General features: G+C 41.3%; 1 protein-coding gene across 1 annotated transcript; it reads left to right on the top strand.

The window, feature by feature from the left end:
• The first annotated feature begins 3,788 nt into the window (after window positions 1-3,788).
• Window positions 3,789-21,033, top strand: CPB2 (carboxypeptidase B2). The gene is made up of 11 exons (XM_008492795.2): window positions 3,789-3,903; window positions 8,093-8,168; window positions 10,786-10,910; window positions 10,998-11,106; window positions 11,561-11,662; window positions 12,217-12,321; window positions 14,810-14,926; window positions 16,630-16,720; window positions 18,837-19,039; window positions 20,556-20,640; window positions 20,768-21,033. Exons 1-11 carry the CDS (start codon window positions 3,827-3,829, stop codon window positions 20,950-20,952), a joined length of 1,275 nt encoding a protein of 424 aa, XP_008491017.1. The 5' UTR covers window positions 3,789-3,826; the 3' UTR covers window positions 20,953-21,033.
• Window positions 21,034-21,664: the final 631 nt, after the last annotated feature.

The following is a 21,664-nucleotide window of genomic DNA, read 5'->3' as shown; positions in this document are numbered from 1 at the left end:
AATTAGAGAAAATTATATTTGTTCAAAAAAGGAAGCTTTCAAACAGCTGAAATCTCCCCTTGTAATAGTTCCTAAATTCAGTCTTATTTCATCCAGGTCTTAAAAATAGAGCATAGAAATGCAAATAGGATTTTAATAAAAATGTGAAAAAGCCTTGAAATTGAGTAAAAAAAATCAACAATGCTTGAAATAATAAAAATGAACTGCTTTGATTAATTCAGTTGTTTTTTATAGTCACCCTTCACAGTGGTTTTTAAGATGACGGTTTTCTCCCCAGCTTATGTGGGAAATAGTTCTCAGCAGTTCTTGAAGGTTGAGAAACAATTTACTGTTGTAGGTAGAGGAAGTTAATCTTAATTTATCACTTTTGTGTCCCAAAACCCCACATATTCCATCTGACCATAGCAAACACCTGAAGTGTCCAAGCTGAGGAAGGGAGAGAGAGAATCCACGGGATTCACTGGAGTAAACACAGCCTGCTGCCTCTGAGAGTGTCAGCCCAGTGGCTATGAAGAGAACCAGAAGTTCCATTCCCCTCTGAGATATCCACAGGAGGTCACAGATGAATTGCTCTGGAGAACTGCCCACTTCTGTGCAGTGCAGATACAAGTGGCATGAGGTGACTTGCTCAGGTGTAGTGGTCTGCACTGGGAAGGGCTAATGTGAGAGAAAGGGAATCTCTCTTCCTAAAGGGATAAAATGAGCAGATAGGGGCAATGTCAACTTAAGTCAAAGGACAAACGATGAACCCTAACAGCTGGGTGGAAGCAGGGAAGATAATACTTAAGTCTGGAGTCTAAATACATCCCCATCCCTTTCTTTCATCAGTCGTGTTGGGGTTCTTTTTTAGCTTATTTTCTGCCTGGGCACAGCTAGAGCACTCCTCAGCAGCTCACGGGGCTTTTGGAGTAATCACTGTATAGGTGGTTGCTCATCAGAGCAAAATGCAGCCACACAGTATATATGGATCATAAGGGAAAGGAAATCTGACCTGCACAGAGCCTGCACTGTCACAGAAATTGCCTTTGTGTGTGATGTGTGTCATAGCACAAGTGTCTTTGCAAGGGGAAACCTCCACATTTTCAAAAATAAGCCCACTTCATGGAGATGCTTACAGGCCAGGAACCATATTTTAGACACCCAGATCTGAACAGTTTGGGTGCTGCTGGTAGGGCAGTGGTGCTGGGATGGAGCTGTGGGGGATGTGGAGCTGCAGTTCAGTCACTCAAGGCTGGTGGCTAAAGATGGTGAGGAGGATGTTGTCTTCATTACTTAAATACTAAGGAAAGGGAAAAGAGAAAAACCAGAAAGGTGTTTGATCCAAATAAGCAATGTCCAGCACATCCTTGAGACACATACTTGATTTGTGTCCTATCTTTAGCCATGGGACCCGTGAGGTTTGCAGACAAGCAAGAGGCATGAGGATAGACATTTTTTTATTCCTGGGCAGTCACATCTTCCATTTTATTTTTTTGTTGAATTTTTGACCTTTCATCCTTTCATTTACTTTTGCATTTATTGCATTTTAACCTGTGCAATGCCTCCAGCTCAAGAATCTGGTTTGTCCTTCCCTCAGAATTTCCTCTAGCTTAGTTTCCTCAAACACTCATTTTTTCCTTTTGAGTAAAACATCTCCAGTGCATACCAGAAGCCAAAAAGCAAGTAGAAGTGCAGCTTCCAAACAGGGTGTGAACCCTTTGCAACAAGCAGGAAAACCCATAGGAAAAGCAACCAATGGTCTGACACCTACCATTTGTCCAAAGCTTTCTCCTCAGGTAGACAACAGAAAATGTTTCCTTTTCCCACCTAATCAACAATTTTAAGGCACAGGGAAATATAATAATTTTCTTTCTTTTTATACCAGCAACCCTGCTCTCTTGGCTTTTCAGCCTCCTCTGTCACACCTACCTCAGCAGAATTATTTTTTCTTTACATTCCTGCCTGTGCATCAGACATTTCCAGATGAAAGCAAGCCCAGGTGACTGAGTTTTTTCTCCTGTGTTTTATCCTGTGTTGGCAGCTTCCATTTGCCTATGTGAGGGAAGGGCATCTGAACCATCGGTTTAAATATCAACCCCTGTGGCAGAATGCTGCCCACTGTGCTTACCAGGAACCTCCTCTGTACCTTGCCAGAACTTCCTTTTTGTTTGAACAACAACTAGAAAAGATAAAATAGGAACTACAAAATCTAGGTAAGGTGTCAGTGGTTTAGCTTCCTGTGAGGTTTGGGTTATATTTTTTTTCTTCCCTTTTTAAAAAATCCAGTTTGTGCTTAATTCCAGTTTGGGGATTTTCAGTGTAGATGTATTTTCACAGAGACATTAACTCCAGGGTACTCACTGGGGGGCATGATTCACTCCTGCTGACTTCAGTCATCTAAAATTTAGCTGTCTGACTTTTTAAAGCAAGTCTGGTCTCCTAAATAAAAAGAGCCAGGACTGAATTTGAGTTCTGAAGTCCTGATTGCCTGCCTTACTGATGCACTAGCTCTGATGTGAACCACCCCAGAGCTTATTTTGGAGGAGATTGATGGATGCAATCTAAATCCATGTTCCCTAACCTTAGCCCCAGAGCTTGCTCCCAGGCATTTTTCACCCAGTTCTACAGCTGTAACCTTCAGCTACACCTACAGAATCAAATAATTTAGTTCCCCTATTCACACCCAGGTCCTGGCTCTCTGGTGTTCCCATTGCATGTATGGTGATTCACTCCTCAATCCTCTTCTGGAATTAATTCCCTGAAAAACCTTTTATATCAGACAGCAGGTTTTGTTCCTTCATTTTACACCAATCCAATATGTTCAGTCAAGAGCTAGCATGAGGGTGGATCTGATGCTGGAGATGTAAATGTCCAGTTCTGCTCTGCATAAGGCTGCCATAAGGCTGGTTCTCTAACCAGTGCCATGCCTGAACTGTTTTGTTGGTGCATGGAAGAGGACTTGGACCATGATAATAAGCTATGTCCTAGCTAAGTTGGATTTACTGGTCAAGCACAGAATAAAGATGGACATCATCTATTCTGGACATAAGAAATTGATTCAGCTTTTCAGCATGTCCTATCAGGACAACTGTGGAGGCAAATCTTGGGCATCCAAAAAATAATAATAATGAGATGAAGTCTCACTGGTACTTTTTCTTGAAAGGCTAACCCAGAATGACATATGGAAAATACATGGATGTCAGAACATCACAGAAAAGAGAACATGAAGCAACACAAGCAATCTGATAATCCTTACGTGAGTCAAGTGTTGACCAAAGAGGTAGAAGCTGTGGAAGATGGAGACCCAGTTGATGTGCTTCATCAAAGGCCCTCCAGAGCAAGTAAGTATCATGTCCCATTTGCTCCTTGTTTTCTCTACCTAGCAAATGCCAGCAAAACAAGCTTTCCTCCTCAGGATTTTTCCATTTGGACTTAATGATCTCACTCTCACCCAACCTCCTGCTTGTCTGTGAGAGGATACAGGAGTTCTGGACACATAGAACGCTGCTGAATCTCCATAGATATTGGAGGGTCACAACTTTTTAGTTGGTGTTCATTCTTACGTCTGGGATTTGTAGCTGCAAGGAAATGACACAAAGTCTGAGATGACAAATTCTCCACATGCAAATGGCCAAAAGGTATTGTATCTTTTCATAGATGAGCAACATTAATATGAGCAGGACCTCCCCAGGGAGCTCTGTCATATTGACCTAGCCACCAGGAGCTTGGGGTTGAGGTGAGAGGCAGTATTAAATTTTAACCACTCTTTAAATAATGTTTTTGAAATCAATAATACGGGTCTTGAACCCCTGGCTTTCCAATTGCATTTGGTTTCATTGTGGATGCCATGAAGATGAAGTTTTACCTGCTCTTTTTTACCCTATTTATCTGGATTCAAGAGAAGCATGTCTTCAGTCTTCCAAGGTAAATATCTGCTGATATGACTGGGCTTTTAGTGTGTGGTGAGTAGGACAGGGAAAGTATTAAGGAAAAATAACTGCAAGTTACATACAAAAACATTTGGCAAAGGTTGACATTTATTTATTGCTCTTGTAATTGGATACGTGGTTCAATTTAATATATAGAGGGTGAAGGAAATGAAATTATTCTAAGTCTTCTTTGCATCCATAAATCCTATGTTTTTAATCATATTAAAACTATTCTTTTTGGTCTTAAGTGCAAATCAATTCTGTTCATTCAGTGCTTTTGAATGCCAATAAAGGGCATTCTGAAACTTAATGGGAAAAAATAATTTGCTTCATTTGCCTTAAAACAAGATCTTAAGTGAATTACTTCTTGAGGTAGAAAGAGAAACCATTTCAGAAAGTGCTAACAATCTGTTTTCTTTCTAAAGCAGCTTTTATGATTGTTTTTCCAGTCATAAATCATTTTTGAATAACCACTTGGTATTTGTACAATGTTTCAGAGGCAGCTTTATCGTTACCTATCAATAAAATTCAGAAATGCCCTGAAGCCAAATACTTTCTTAAACCGTGAGAACATATGTCAGAGATGAAGACAGGCAAAGTGCTTTTATTTTCTCCCTGTACAGCTGGTTTAAAAACCTGCAATGTTTTAATAGGTAGAACTAAGAGGATAAGCACCTCATGTGGTGATATTAAGCAAGCTGAACAACCTACAGAAATCACAATCAAACACAGCCTGCTCCCAGGCCTGAAATACCTACACAAATTATAGTGAATTATGTCCCACAGCCCTTCTGCAATGCTGTACCACATGTCAGCTGCAGACCCATGACAAGTGAACACCACTCAATTCTTGCCCCAAAAAGAGGATCTTTCATCTCCATTTGTGTTGCAATCATATTTTGTTGTGGATTGCTATGGAGGTGTGAGGGTTATAGCAGGGGGACAGCTAGATGAGTTTTTAGCTGAATTCAGGGGAGCAATACTCTGTGCTACTTGAAGGTTTATTTCACATTTAAATAAAACACTGAATATCTGACCCTTACAGAACAATATGGCATTTCTCACTGGATAGCATGAATCCAGCCCTCCCAGCCTCAGATATGAAAATGGCTAAAATAATGAGATTTTAAAGGTGATATATTACAACTGACTGTTATTTGAGTGCTAGTGTTGAGGGATTTAACTGTCATACATTACATATACAAATACATTACATAGACATATATTCCCATTGCAGGGTGATACTGTGATTACTTCATATGGACTCCTCAAAAAAATACCTAACATTAGGAGACTTGTGAAAGAGCTGGTGGCACTGGAAAAATACACCTAGCTTACCTGTAGGGAAAGGGAAAGGCTGGAGGCTGTTGGAGAGCCAGCAAAATGGAAGAAAATAGAGCCCAGAGGCTGAAATCTGTGCTCTCAGCTGATAAAAAGTACACATGGTCAAGGAGGAGAGGAGCAGATGCTGGCAGCACTCTTCATAGAATCATAGAATTAGCTGGGTTGGAAGGGACCTCAGAGATCATCCAGTCCAACCCTTGACCCACCGGAGCAGTTGCTAGACCATGGCGCTGAGTGCCACATCCAGTCTTTTTTTAAATGTCTCCAGGGACGGAGAATCTACCACCTCACCGGGCAGTCCATTCCATAGCCTAATCACCCTCTCCGTGAAGAAATTCTTTCTAATATCTAACCTAAACTAACTCTTCCAGTGACACTGCCTGCTGAGAGTCAGGGTAAGACATTCATCTGCAGACAGCTAGGGAGGTCTGAAATGTTAGTCAGAAAGAACGTGGAAGGTGTAATGAAGTCATGCTATAAGGATGGGGAGACACATTCACTCTGATGCTTGGTTTTTGTGATGGGCCCGTGTGATATGTGATGCTGACAGCCACCTTAGTGACTGAGAAACACAATGAAGAGAGAGACTGAAATTCCTGCAGAGAACTGGTTTATGTCTACCCATGAAATAGTGTCCAGGTCCCCTGGATAGGATTCACTTGCCTATAGAGGTCTTCTGTACAGTTCTGTATGGGAACAAGTCCCCTTCATCTTGTACAACTAGGGGAGAAAAATAGGTATACCTAGGTTATAATTCACTGTGAATTAGTACACACATTTAGATTACCCAGGTTAAACAAACCCTGAAAGTACCTGTTTCTTTATTAAGAGACTGACTAGCTGAGATGAAACTAGCAAAAACCATCTAAAATGAACTGTACCACACCCAACTCACTCTGTCATAGCTACGGGAGAAGATCTGAGCATTGTAGTGTGGCAGCTGGATGGCTATTTAGCCAGAATTAAAAGGAAGAGGAAAAAGAAATGGGGAACAGGTGGGGTCTAGTGGGACCCTGGCAGAAAGTTGGAAGAGAGGAAAGAGAAGGATCCTCTTAAGGACGAATTTCCTGTCAGGGAAGAAAGGCATGAAGACAGAAAGCAAAAGAAGAGAGGTGTGTTCAGGACCAGTATGTCCAATAGCACCAAAGCTGCAGGCAGAACAAAGTTGAGGAGGAAGGTTGTCTCTGTGATGGGTATAAAGGCAATAATTAGAGCTTTTGTCATGGTGTTTGCCAATGGGATTGTGGCAAAAGACAGATGAAAGAGCTATGATGCCGAATTGAAGCAGAGGAACTGAGAAGCCAAATGACCACAATTTCAGCTGTTAATACTTCCCATGTTAAACATGAGGACAAGAGCAAGGGCAGAGCTTGAGTCAGCTGTATTCAGGTCCTACCAATGAGAGCTACAGAAGAAATGCTGCTAGCTAACACCTGCCCTGTAATTACCACAGTTGGCTGAAACACTTGTGCAACAAGCAGTGGGGTACCAGTCCATACCAGCTTCCCCATTATGGTAGACTCAGGCTGTGGGAATCACAGCCCAAAACCAGATGCAGCCACCCTTTTCTTGTCTCAGCTGTGAAAAGACTCCCTCAGACACAAGATGACAAATTCTCTTCAAAAGGAGCCTCCAAAACAAGGTTTGGAGTGCACTTGTCTAAAGAAACAGGCAAACTGATGACCCTGCCTATTCCTGATTGCTTTTTGATGCTCTGGTGAATTATGATGGGGCCAAAAATGGGGCTGGTGCACTGTTGGCTTTGCATAAGAAACAACAGTGATGGCTTGGAGCCTGGCTAAAAGTAGAAAAGATGAATTGCCTTGTTGCCAGATGCTGTCAGGTGTATGCTTGAAATCAGTCACAACAACGAGTTGTGACAACCACATTATGCAGCTTGGAAACACTGGTTTTGAGAGCCCTCCCTGTTTTATTTTCAGGATAACCTTTGCAGATGAGAGGGCTGGGAGGGACAGTGACTGGTTTATGCACTGCCACCAGCTCCACATGATGAGAGGGCCAAGACCCTCCCCAGCCCAGAAAATGGAAAGAGGGGTCTGACATTCCCCTTAATCTCCTTCTGTTGCACACACAAATTATTGTAATTCTCTAACCAGTGCAACTTTGAACTAAAGGGCTTGGAGAGCACTGAAGATCTGGGCTGGATTTACAATGCAAAGGGGTACTTTTTCTTCCAGAAAGTGAATTTCACTTCTGTCACTGATGGTGCAGTCAGGCATGGGGTAGCTGGGGAACACGATCTCGTGTACAGTGCATCTGGACCATGGGTTTCAGGTAGAAGGAGAGTAAAAGTTACTGTGCAAAGGACAGTGCTGTGGACCAGCAGAAACCATACCTGTCAGAAGGACAGAAATGAGCAGGTTGGGAAAAATGGACTGCTGAAGGAATGATGATGGTAGTAGCCTCTGCACATCCTCTAAACATCATGTTTGGCTTTGCAGGAGACTGGGAGGGCTCATGTCTCTGCTGAACAGTGACTGAGACCAAGGGTCTCAGGGAAAAACAGGAACCTTGCCTTCATCCTCCAGGCTAGTTTTCCACATGCTGGCAGTTCTTGTGCTGGTGTCAGCTGCCAGGACATATCTCAGAATCCAGCAGCTGATATTTGCTACTAAAGCCCTGCACCACCTCTTTCACAGATTTTACTGACTGGCAGAAGCAGAGGCTGAAATGGGGCTCAGCATTTTCACTATGGAATAATCTTTGAGTTCGTGGCAGCCAAGGCAGAGAAGACAAGAACAGACAAACCTGCTTCTCTTTTGCATGACCTGGTGTAGTTTCAGGTCCTTGTGCTTTGCCTAAATATCCTTGTTTTTCAGGGATGAAGTTTTGTGGGCTCTCCCACAAACAGACATGCAAGTTGAAGCCCTTCAGGATTTACTGAACACCACTGAGGTAAGCAGTTTCCTCTGTCTGTCTGGTCTCTAGGCTAAACTCTTCCCCCAAGTGCTCTAATATTCTTTCTTCCCCAGGAGATTTAGCCCATTTTCATCCATTTGTTCTATCAGAGCAACTCAGCAAATGCTTGGTTTTCACTGCTCCACTACCTTCTGATTTACATGAGGAGAGCCCTTCTTCGTTATGTTCTAGTGCATTAGATTAGAGCTCAGATTTCTGCACTTGATTTTGTGCAACATACAGTAAGCAGAAAAAACTTTCACCACAGAATCTCAGCACTTCAGGCCAATACAGTCTTGAACATGTGACTTGTACAGCTTTGAAGATTAGGACTGGATTTCTGTGGTATTTTTCACAAAGCAGCATTTAGAAGATAGAAATCTCTTAAGCAATACTTTCAAAATTTATTTTATTTGCTTCTATCTGTCATAATTAATATTTAATTTAAATTAAAATGAGGCATCTCTTCTTCAAATGCATTTTACCAATGACACACTCTCAGTTTGGAGCTAACACCCATCAAAAAAGGTGTTAACTATTTCCTCAACTAATATAATTTACAAGATGATTGAGGATGTGTCTCAGATGATGGAGAGCTTCTAACAGTCTCTATGCCCAGTCTTTCTCCACCTTCCTTGGCTCTAATTCATTTTATCTTCACCTCAAAACCCTACTACTCTTTTGATGTCCCTCCTAGCATCTTCAGATTCTTCCCCTCAGTTCACAGCCCTTGAAAACGTTACTTGCTCTTTTCCACCTCCACACATGAACTCACATTACCCATCTCCTTTGCTGTATCAGAACAAATCTCCCCTTCTCCATCTTTTACTCACTGCTGTTCTTCACTTTCATGTGCACGAGATCCAAGAAGCCATGAAGAAGAGCAGCACATTCAGTGCAGAGTGAGCATGCAGTGCTCTCTTTCCACCATCCCACTTATGAGAACATGCAAACTGCACATTTTTCAAGGGTCATAAACTGGCCAATTTTTTTCCATGGCTATGAATCTGGCAAGTTTTAAGAATAACAGGGAAAGGGGATGTGAGAGGGAAAGTAAAAGGAAGGAATGGTAATGGGAAAGGAAGACACAAATAGTATCCCCCAACAAATTTTAATGGTTACAATATAGCAAAAAAAAAAAAAAAAAAAAAAAATTAATTGAAAATTAGCACCTTATAAGAAGAATTATTCATCTAATTACAGGTGCTACTCCTGAAAAAATGTTAGAAAGCAAAAACCTAAAATCTAAAAAATGAAATGCTTTGTTCTTACAGCACACACATTGTAGGTAGCAGTGTGAAGACCCAGATGCAGGAACACCTCCGAAAGAGCTGCTATAGGAGCAGTACCATTGCTGGTGATGGGTGAAGAGACCAATAATCAGATACATTATGAAAGTTTCCCAACTACCCCATTCATAGCTCTTCTGTCACCTCAGCTGCATCAGTCCAGTGTTTCCTAGTTTTTCTTATGTGGAATGACTGTTCCAAAGAGAAACTAAGTCTGAACTGGTGCACTGAATCAGAGCAGGCAGCAGGCTAGTGAGGACAACTGGGAAATCAGTGTTGGGGAGCTGAGGGTCCAACATGCTTCTTTGGATGTCCCCCAAAATGCTGAGCTCTACCATGCTGTTGCTGTCTTACCAATAATGATGAGGATGGTTACACAGACACAAGCTCAGCCATTTGTAGAGCACGTGGCAGTAATATATCCAGGGCTCAGATGTTCTACCACTTATTGTTCCAAAGTCTTGATTAAAAGCATGGAAGAGTTTTCTGTATTGACTCTTGAGAAATGAGTGAGGTGAACAACTGACACACGCCTGCAAAACATGGTGCCCTAAGTTGAGTATTCCTGGTGCAACTGCATCAGAAAGGAAAAAAACCAAGCAACCCTATTGCCTGGTGGCTCCATGTTGAATCTCTTCAGAAATGCATTCAAGAATTATGCTGCCCTTTTTCATTTTGTAAATGCATGCTTAGTTTGCTGCTCACTGTCAGCCCTAGATCTTTTGGTATTATTGCCTCTAAAGTTTCCATGTTTTATTGAATGTGTCGGCCTCTGATTTTATTATTGTAAAAGATTTCATTTTACCAAGAAGAATCTAATTTTCTTATTTTCCTCCCATTTCTAATCTCTGTACTCCAACTTGACTTATATTCAACCCCCTTCTGGCATTTATTTCCTTCCTGATCAAAGTAATCAGTGAATACAATAACTGCACAGACTGGTCTGATCTTCATTAATTCTCCAAATACCCTCAGGGAAAATAACTCTCAGCAGACTTGAAAACATGTAACATAACAGCAAGCTAAACACATCTATTATACTAGAAATACTATCTCAGAAAAGGTTATGGTCCTGTCTTTGTTCTTGATTTATGAATTTATGTGCAGAAGTCATTACAAACATTCCTTAAATACAAATGTTTCATTTCCAGCTGTAGCAGAATGCTGTAGCACAACACAGGGAACATTACAGTGCTTGTTACAAGTAGTCTCTTAAATCAAAAATGTATGCTTTGATTCTTTTCAAAATACTTACTAAATGTTTTGCTGTTTGTTATTTTTTTCCTTGGTAGAAAAAAAATAAAAATATTTTTGAAACTCTGCAGGTCATTCTCTGGCAACCTGTTGTGGTTGAAAACATCAAGAAGGACAGAGAAGTCCATTTCTATGTTAGGGCATCCAGCATAAATAGCATAAAAGCTCAGTTAAGGCAACTGACCATCCAACACAAGTATGTCATTTTTATTTCTTGCCATGTTTCTGTAAAGTTGTTTGTCATTTCTTTAACAGGAGGCTGTGCTCTTTCTTTGTTATTCAGAGTCTCAATGGAAAATGTTGAAGCACTTATTGAAAAACAGACTATCAATGACACAGTCAACCCACGCAGATCTTCATCATATTATGAAAACTACCACTCAATGAAAGAAGTAAGATATTTTTGTTGTGCTCCTCTGTAGACTCAAGGGCTGAAATTTGTCTCCTGGTTGAGTATGGAGATATAGAAATAAATCATCAACAGGTAAACTGTTACCATTGCATTGCTCAGCCAGTTGGAGTTGTGCTTGCTGTAAAGCCTCCATAGAGAAAGAACGAAGAACCAGACCGAATCTCTCATACATGTGTTGCCTCAAACTCCCATTCAAATGCAGCCAACACAGAAGCAAAATGAAGTCCCAAAACAACATATAAATCCTTAAAACATGAAATTAATAATAATTTAACCAAATTGAACTGAAGAGAAATGTCAGATGATTTTCTAGTTGTTTCTTCTCATCAGCTAAAGAGGCAGAATTTGCAGAGAATAAACTTAAGTCTAGACCACCTTCACAGATGAAGGAAAACAACAGGAAGAAGACCTATTAATTTCCTTCATCCTTGCAGATATATCATTGGATGGAAGAAATAGTGAAAGTGCATTCTGACCTTCTCCAGAAAATATATATTGGATCATCATATGAAAAGAGACCACTTTATGTTCTAAAGGTACAGCCATGACTTACCACAAAATGTTTCCAGGTTTTAACAGAGACAACTGTTGGGGTTTGGCCAAGACACTTTCTTAAATCTACATTTACATGTATAATTTTGTGTTTTTAAGAAGTCTCCCAAGTGCTTCTAGGAAGGTGCATTACCTTTACAAAGGCATTTGACCTCATTAGGTTCCTTGCTGGGCTAACAATGAAGTTGTCACATCTAGGTCATCACCCAATGGCATGAAATACCAGCATGGTGGTTACCCTCCTCTGTTGACTATGGAGTTGATCTAGTTTGTTGCCTTCCATAGTGGGTAATCTACCTTCTGACCTCAGGTCTTGCCACAGCCCTGGTGTCTATGTCAGGAGCTTTCTGCAAGTAGTCTGAATATGGCTCTCTGACTGTGTGTGGATATAACTGAGAGCAGCATCCTGACCTAGGATCAGTCTAAGCTCTCCCTGTAAGACAGATGCTCCTTCCATCTTGGTTAACTTGTCATTTCCACTTTTATGTAGTACATTTTAACACAGGTGACATTTAATTACAATTTCTCTTTTTGACAGCTTTCTAAAAGCCAGGAAAAATCCAAAAGGGCCATCTGGATTGACTGTGGTATCCATGCTAGAGAATGGATTTCTCCTGCTTTTTGCTTGTGGTTCATAGGCCATGTGAGTAGATAATCACATCTGATTACATTTTTCAAAGTAAAGCAAAACATCTTGATGCCATTTACCTTCTAAACTCCATAAAGTCTTAATCCATTTTCTTCCACAACACCAACACATGAGATGGGTATCTAACACATAGCAGTGATTGGGAGTGTGTGTGCTAATGTGGGTGTCAGCAGCTGGAGAGGAGGATTTGTGTGGGAGAGAAGGAAAACCATAGGGATTGAATACAGGAGAGCTCAGATGTGTTCTCAACTATGGAAGAAATGTCCACATTTGTGCAGTGAATTCAACAGAGATGTTTACAGTTTTGAATAGCCAGGGATGGAGAGGGCATGCCAGGCAATGTGAGTATTTGGTAAACTACCAGGGCTATATCTGTACTGCCATTTGGATTCAAGAAATAATATTGGCTCTGGGTCACGTAGCACATGGTGGCTCATGCCCCTATGACTCCTGCTGGCACTGCTTGGAGTAGATCAGAAGATATCCAGAAGGAGCTCAAGCTGCTCTATAACCCTTGGTGCTTCCCTACCTGCCTTCCTTGAGCAATAGGTACCCCATCCTTGTCTGCTCCAGGCACAAGATAACTCCACACCAGCATTCACACCAGCAATCTCAGTTTAGCACTTGCTGTGATGTGTCAGCTGCTGGTGTGCCTGCTGCTGCTCCTCTGCCTCCTGCCTTCTCATTTTCTATTTATGCTTCTGCTTTTTTCTGGATCTGTCTCATTCAGAGAATGAGGCCCCACAAGCCACCTTCTCCTGAAGGTACCATCTCTGCTAGAGACACCCTCATTTCAGACTGCCATGACCAACCACTACCAGCCACTCACATGGCACCAGTTCATGGAAATTAATAAATCACTGATGCAATGAGGCTGTAATATGAGCTTAGCCCAACCAGCTTTGGTGTGCAAGTGCAGACTGATAGTCACGTCTGATCTATATTGCTCAGGATAATGAACAAAGCTACATTATCTACGGTTTGCACCTGAATCTTAATATATGTTTCCTTGGTCTTTTCTTGGTCTTTTTGAAATTAAGGTATCTCTGTTTCACTCATCATGTTGAGCTGATGGCTCCTAATACAAACCAGGAAAAGGCTCTAAGGCCTCTGTGGCCCAGACAAGGTTGCCCAGCTTGCTCAGTTAATGTACTGAGATATTATTGATGGCTACTTTTTCCCAAATGCCAAGTTCCCAGTAAAAACAAGCTAGATGAGACTGAGGCTACACAGTCACCAGTCACCAGTCCTGTAGCCAGAGAAATAACATAGACGAGGCCTTGAAACATGAATTATGGTTTACCCATGATGGAACTAAATAATGAAGATAATAATAACGATAGCAAGAAGAAATGTGTTTATTTCTGCCCTCAGCTACAACTATAAAACCTCAATGACTATAACATTTGAAAGGAGATTTCAGGACTTAGGAACAGATACAGCTGGATGTACCTTGTGACCCACTGATTATCTCAGCCTCCAAGGTTTCCTTGGAGAGAAATGCATTTGCCCTTTTCATGCTGCTCCAAATAATTACCAGCTGTGTTGTTACCTTGCCAGTGACATGTCCTTGCAGCATTTTTTTCAGAAGTAACAAGCTGAATATTTAGGGTTTCTATCCTCTTAATCTAATTTATGTGTTTTAAATTCAAATTCTATTTCTATATAACTTTATGAAGTAATATTTTTAAAATCTGACATTAATACACGTGCTCACACACATTAAAATTACTATATCTCTCTAGCAAATCCTAGGCCCATTCTTTACAATGGGTTCATTCTTCAGTTTTGTTGTAGAAATATTGCTATTTCTCATTTAATCAGAGAAAGTCCATGGCCCAAGGAAAAATAGGAAGAATTTAAAATGAAAGAAGATGATCCATAAAGAAAAGGAAAGATATGATTAAGGACTTGGTCTATTCCAATAGTAACAAAACCACTTATGGAATTTAAAATTTACATCTGTGTTATGGACCAACAACCAGGTTAGGTATCACTAAAGACTTCAAAATAGCCTGTGAGGCATAACTAGCAATGTAGCTCTTACTGGTTCTTGGCACACATCACAGCAAGTGCATTGAACTCATAATGCAACCAGAACATAGGATTTTTTGTGCAGCAGCCATGTGAAATGTTACTTGTTCTTTTTGGCTTTGTTTTATTTTACACTACTTCTGTTGTATTTTGGGAGGGAGGGATATGTACACAACATTTACACAAGCAGCAAAAACTCAAACCTTCCTATTTATAGGCTTCAACTCTCCCTCCTGACCACGTTAGCATTAAAGGACTCAGTGCCTTTGATTGTATCCTTTCAATTCCTACCCCCTCCCTGGCACTTCCAACTAAAGAGCTACTTTGCTATTTAGCAGTTTTTGTGATGTGATGAATCTCTACCAGGAGATATTTCCAGCCTCTTTCTAGGAAGGTAAGAAAACCAGTAGTATGAATGGTTTTAAGAAGTTTCCCCTGTGTTTTACAGGCAATCCATGTGCGTGAGAGAGACCAAACCATGACAACACTTCTGGAGCACTTTGATTTCTATGTCATGCCTGTGATGAATGTGGATGGCTACGTGTACACGTGGAGCCATCCCTCTGTATGTAGAACTTTATTTAACAGTCATTTCTGGGAACTATCAGTGTGCATGCTTAGAGTGTAATTTCCATCCTGGAACTACACATGCAGTGTAGTTTGGGTCCTGTACTTTGGTCACAACAACCCCATGGGGAGATCCAGGCTGGGCACAGAGTGGTTGGAGAGCAGCCAGACAGAAAGGGACCTGGGAGTCTGGATTGACAGGAAGCTGAACATGAGCCAGCAGAGTGCCCAGGTGGCCAAGAAGGCCAATGGCATCCTGGCCTCTATCAGGAACATCGTGGCCAGCAGGTCCAGGGAAGGGATTCTGCCCCTGTACTCAGCACTGGTGAGGCCACACCTCGAGTCCTGTGTCCAGTTCTGGGCCCCTCAGTTCAGGAAGGATATCGAGGTCCTGGAGCAGGTCCAGAGAAGAGCAAGGAGGCTGTGAAGGGATCCAGCACAAGTCCTGTGAGGAACGGCTGAGGGAGCTGGGGGTGTTCAGCCTGGAGAAGAGGAGGCTCAGGGGAGACCTCATCACTCTCTACAACTCCCTGAAAGGAGGGGGTAGCCAGGGGGGGGTTGATCTCTTTTCCCAGACAACTCTCAGCAAGACAAGAGGACACGGTCTCAAGTTGTGCCAGGGGAGGTTTAGGTTGGATATGAGAAAGAATTTCTTTACCGAGAGGGTGATCAGACATTGGAATGGGCTGCCCAGGGAAGTAGTGGATTCTCCATCCCTGGAGATATTTAAAAAGAGACTGGATGTGGCACTCAGTGCCATGGTCTGGTAACCACAGCAGTAGTGGATCAAGGGTTGGACTTGATGATCTCAGAGGTCCCTTCCAACCCAGCTGATTCTATGATTCTATGATCCCAAACTCTTCATCTGTGCTTGGAATTTCTGCATCTCTGCCCTATGTAGCTAATGCCACTGCAACTAACTGGCATTTGACCCACAGTATCTTTATGTCTTAAAAGCTCCAGGGAATGCATTTGGAAATGACAGAATCCCATCTTGGGATTTCAATATTTCCAGATGTCACAAGTGCCTGTGTCAGCCATCGGTGGCCTACTTACAAATCCAGCATAGATTGAAGAGTGTGCTGCATTAGAGAGCACAGCCAATAACTCACTCCTTCCTCATGAGTGGTGATCCGATTTTCTGAGTACTTTTTATTTGAGATAAATGAAGTACAACAGGTACCATTTGTCTAGGATTTTATTTACTGCATGGGAATTCTGAGTCATTGAGATATTTCTTTGATTTTTAAATCCTTCACTCGAGTTAAAAAGAAAATCAATCTCCTCTACTCTTTTGCTCAACAAATCTTTAACCCAGCTAGGCTCACTTTTGGGTAATATCTAGAAATATCTCAGCTACTGCACACTAAATTTCCAGCTTTCCACATGCTGCCAGCAAGACCTACAGGAAGGTTGGATTTGGACCTCTAAACTCACACAGGTTCTCCCCTCAGTCCAAAGCCACTGAAAAGAGAGCAGACATGACCACTTCTTATCCTGCCCGACATTCCCTTTTATCATCCATCCCCAGTGTCCATGAGCTTCAGTGACAAATTGTGCTCTTATAATCTTCCTTTTTCTTCTTCACTAGCATGTGATCTGCAGAGGCACAAGTAGGAAGTCATGTTTACCTAGCCAGTGAGATGATGGATTGTTTTTCAGTTTTTTTCCTGAAGATGGCTTTTATGTCTCTTCCCACAGAACCGGCTGTGGAGAAAGAGCCGCTCCTCCCACAGTAACAGCAAATGCATTGGTACAGACATGAACAGGAATTTTGATGCCCACTGGTGTGGTATGACATAATTTCTCTCCTATTCTACCCCTGCCCTACTTCTAGCTTCTAAGATTCTTTATTTTGAAAACATTTTCAATTACTATTTCACAAAGCTGCTATCAAGACTTGAATAACTGATATGAACCAGTGAATACTTAATCAACTTGAGTTGTTTTTTGTTGGGGCCCAGGATTTTTAGTCCCAAGGAAGTCCTCCACACCCAGGACTAACATCTTCCCAGCACAAAGGCAAGAGAGAGTGGGATCAGGACGCTGGATCCTGCCAATTGCATCACACCATGATGCAACAGGAGTGGGCTGGGGCAGGAGGCAAGAGGGAAGAGGTGGCCCTTGCCACATCACCCAATGCCTGTTGCACCACACAGTTGAGTAGATGCTTCACTGTGTTGCATGACCTGGCCACCTCAGTCATCCTTCATCAATGCCCAGCTGACCAAGACAAAATCTTGGCTCTTGGTGTTTGTTGCCAAGGCTACATCATGTTTACATACCCACAGGCACTTCGTACTTGACAGGTTTTTAATAGTCTGCAGAACTACTATTTCAAAATGTTGCCCTATAGATCAGATCTGGCTACACTTAGTGCTGGCCCTAATTACAGAATCACAGAATAATGGAATCACAGAATGGTAATGGGTTGGAAGGCACCTCTGAGGATCATCTAGTCCAACCCCCCTGCTAGAGCAGGATACCCCTAGAAGGGGTATGAGAGGAATGAGGACTGGTTTGAGATCTCCAGGGATGGATACTCCACAGCCTCCCCAGGTGATCTATTCCAGTGTTGTGTTGCCCTCAGAGTGAGTAAGTATTTTCTCATATTTAATTTAAACCTCTGGTGTGCCAGTTTGTGACCATTACCCCTTGTTCTGTCAGTGGACACCACAGAGAAGAGTCTGGCCCCATTCTCCTGACACCTGCTCTTTAGATACTTATAAATATGGATAAGATCCCCCCTCAGCCTCTTCTTCTCTAAGCTAAACAATCCAAGGTCTCTCAGCCTTTCCACATAGGGCAGATGCTTCAGTCCCTTAATCCCTTTAGTGGCCCTATGCTGGACTCTCTCCAGTAAGAGAGGATCATCTGGTCCAACCTTTCTAATACTGTTTATGTGAGATGTCTGAGCACCTTGTCGAGCTGAGACTTAAAACTTTCCAAAGTGGGAGAACTTCCCACATCCTCTGGGTCCTTCTGTCTATCACAGCTAAATCCCAATAAAATACACCTGCACAGATCCTTGCAACTTTTACTTACCTAAAGCATATATACTTGAAAACAAAATGGTTTGGGGGCTCAGATATGCTCCCCACTACTTTGTGGCATGCTATAGATCTTCCCAAGATATCACTGGTATCAGAAGACATTTCCTTCCCTCCTATACCACATGCCAACAGCTTGCCTTGCTTCTACAGGGCTGCTACTCTGCCAATGTACTGGCATTCATAATTTCTGTCAGTGTCCCAGTGCCTGGAGATGAAGAAAGTCTTCTGGGTGTTAAAGTACTCAGTGAGCTTTGTTCCTGCATAAGATTTAAGGATAAAATGTCCATTTAAAAAGCAGATAGTAGCAAAGGAGAAAATTTACAAGTTTTATTAAAACATGAAGAGCTGACATTTAACATTAAAGATCCTGGCTGCTTCCAGAAAATCACTTGGCCTTATTCTGAAGACAGCAAAAATGGTGAATCCTAGTTGTCTCCTTGGTAACTTGTTCCAGTGCCCAGACTTCCTCATTCTTAAAAACCTGGTACATTATTTTCAATTTGCTGTGCATTTCTTCAGTTTCAGTTTGGCACTTGGCTTTCACCTGAGATCATAACTTAGAACAGTTTTTTTTCCTTCTATATTTTAAGAAGGGATCTCAAAATCTTGTTCTTGATGATTTAAAATGGTGCATTTTCATCCTCTCCTCTAAGACTTTTGAATATTTTTTTTTATTATTGATTTTTTTTCAAGAGTAAGTAGATGAGAAATAATATTAGGCTCACACTGATTTCCTCATATGGCACAGTCCATGTTTTCTTGTGTGTTAGCATCACACTCTGCTCTTTTACCAGACGAACAGAAATGTAGAAGGGAAGAGATTAAGCAGTAACACTCTGCACTCTTTTGTTACAGGGGAAGGAGCATCTCCCTACGAATGTCATGAGATATACTGTGGACCCTACCCAGAGTCTGAACCTGAAGTGAAAGCAGTGGCTCGCTTTATCAGAGATCACAAAGACATCATTAAAGCATACATAACCATGCACTCTTATTCCCAGATGGTCTTGTTTCCATATTCTTACACTACAAACAAAAGCAAAGACCATGATGAGCTGGTAAGTCTTCCCATCTCTTTAAGTTCCACATTTATTTCACATTAATTTCTTACCCTCCTTGGTTAGGCTTATAATGAAGGAGTTAGAATGCTCTGAAGATAAAGAATAAAGGAAACGAGATTTGTCCTGATGTTCTTAAAGAAGTCTGGGCTGGTCTAGCACAGCAAGGATCTTCTGAAGACCATGGAAAAATGAAAAGTTATTCCAGGCTGATCCATCATCAACCTCTGATACTTTTAACCTGCTGCTAAAAGAACAGGGTCTTGGGTTTTTGACACCCCACAAAGATGTTTGTGCAAACTCTTAATTATGCTATATGATTATCACTAACTTTGAAATTCCTTGGGTTTGTAACTGAAAAATACCCTCCACAGACCTAAGCAAGGGAATATTTTGGTGGACACTTGCTGTTTTTGTGAAAGAGTTTTGGAATTTTTTGTTTGTTATTTTGAATGGTCCTAATGGTGGGATGGAAAACATATCCTACTTATATAGAATTTCATATTCTTGAACCACCATATCACAGAGTAAGAACTCTTCTAGAAGACAGAATGGGAAAAGTAGCCACTGCACCAGAAACCTCTGGGTTTGTGCAGATCTGTAAAGAATATCCAAGCTAAAATGGTATTTGTTAATAAAGTGATTACACCCTAAGAGTAGGTACACAGCTTAGTAGTGTTTTTCTTATTTAAAGATATCAAATCCCCAAGAGCAAGGCATTCCCCCTCCTGCATTTCCTAACTCATTTTTGTTGTTTCCAAAGCTCCAAGTGCTGAGGCAAGAAATTATTTTATTTGCAGCAGAGGCTCTCACCTAGCTGTAGGAAAGGAGCAGAAATCTGGCAACAGGGACCAGAAAGGATGTTTGCAGGCTTTGGGATTGGTCATATGGGAAGACAACAGGTCATTTCACATCCTACAAAACATAAGGACAGACAATAAGAGAGCTTAAAAAGATGAATTAAAAAAATAATCCAGTAATGTATCAAACAACAGATGTTCTTACCCTAAGTTACAGCTTAATTTTCAGAAACAATTTTATATACTGCATTTCAAAAAATGATTTTGTGAGTGAACAATTCTTATGCATTTGTGGCTCCATCCTTGTAAAGCAGAAAGAGATGTACTAATTCTGGGCATTTAAGTCTTCTTTGTGGATTAAGAGTAGAATTCCCTCAGTGAGAATCTTTTTCTGGTGTTTTTGTCAAGCCTACATAAATCAACAGTGACTTAAATAGTGGGGTGAAAAAAGGAAAGAATAAGCAGGAACAAGTGGTTTGATGACAGTTTGTTGCCTGAAGTGGGTGGTAAGGTCCCACCTATACTTTTAGCTAGCTACAGCAGGAATGCAATCTGTAGCATGGGCATGAGATGAAAAATTTAAACACATTCTGTGGGTTTTCTAGAGCTTTTTGTGTGTGTTTAAGTAATGCAAGATCCATAGTACAGCATAGATAAACCCTAACTGAATACATATTATCAGAAAGCTATAAAGCTAATTATTTATTTAATTTTAGGAAAGTCTGGCAAAGAAAGCAGCTATAGCTATAAAGAGGACAACAAGGAAAACTTACATCCTTGGTGCTGGTGCACAAACAATTTGTAAGTATGACTTTTCCTACAACAGGCATGGCAGCACATCCATGCCAACATCACAAGTCAGCTTTTGAACAGAAAATTCAAGTTCTGGTTTCAAGAAACAGTTAAATCTTTTCCCTTTCACATGCAGATTTAGCTCCTGGAGGGTCAGATGACTGGGCTTATGACCTTGGCATTAAATACTCCTTTACCATTGAGCTTCGGGACACAGGAACTTATGGGTTTTTGCTTCCTCCTCAGCAAATCAAACCAACTTGCTTAGAAGCACTTTCTGCTGTCAAAGAGATAGCTCAGCATGTTCTTCAAAATATGTGATGCTGAATTTATGTCATTATGAATGGATTCAGTTGGCTTTAATAATAACAATTATAACAACAACAATAATAATACCTTGCTGCTTTATTAAAATTATTTACATATAGGAAAAAAAAAAGGATGATTGCACCCTATATACTTCATTTTAGAGTCCATGAAGTTTTTTCAACTGCATTTATATACCTACACATATAACAGCATTTCACTGGAGCTTCCCATGAGGACAGCAACACAGATGGCAAGAGTATTGCCAACACAACTTCCCAGCACTCCATACTCAAATACACATTAAAAAACTCCATGGAAAAAGCTGTGATGCACCAAGCAGTGTTTGCTGGCTTCATCTGTAAGAAAGTCACTCAGACTTTTTAAGGTATAGTTTAAAATGTTATTTCTTAGAAGGGAAAATAGCATAGATAATGTTATATCCTTGTAGATGGGAACCTCAGGTGGTGTAGTATCAGGGAAAGAATAACCCCAAGTGCCACAATAAGGTTTGGAACTGAGCTGTTGGAGAGCAGTGAAGGGGAAAGAGGCCTGGGGGTTCTGGTGGACAGAAGGTTGACCATGAGCCAACAATGTGCCCTTCTGGCCAAAAAGGCCAATGGCATCCTGGGGTACATTAGAAAGGGTATGGTTAGTTGGTCAAGAGAAGTTCTCCTCTCCCTCTACCATGTCCTGGTGAGGCCACATCTAGAATAGTGTCCAGCTC

This window comes from Calypte anna, chromosome 1 (genome assembly GCF_003957555.1).
Source record: "Calypte anna isolate BGI_N300 chromosome 1, bCalAnn1_v1.p, whole genome shotgun sequence".
Classification (NCBI taxonomy): Eukaryota; Metazoa; Chordata; class Aves; order Apodiformes; family Trochilidae; genus Calypte; species Calypte anna.
Note: the sequence above shows the minus strand (reverse complement) of the source record. Positions and strands in the feature narration are given on the sequence as shown.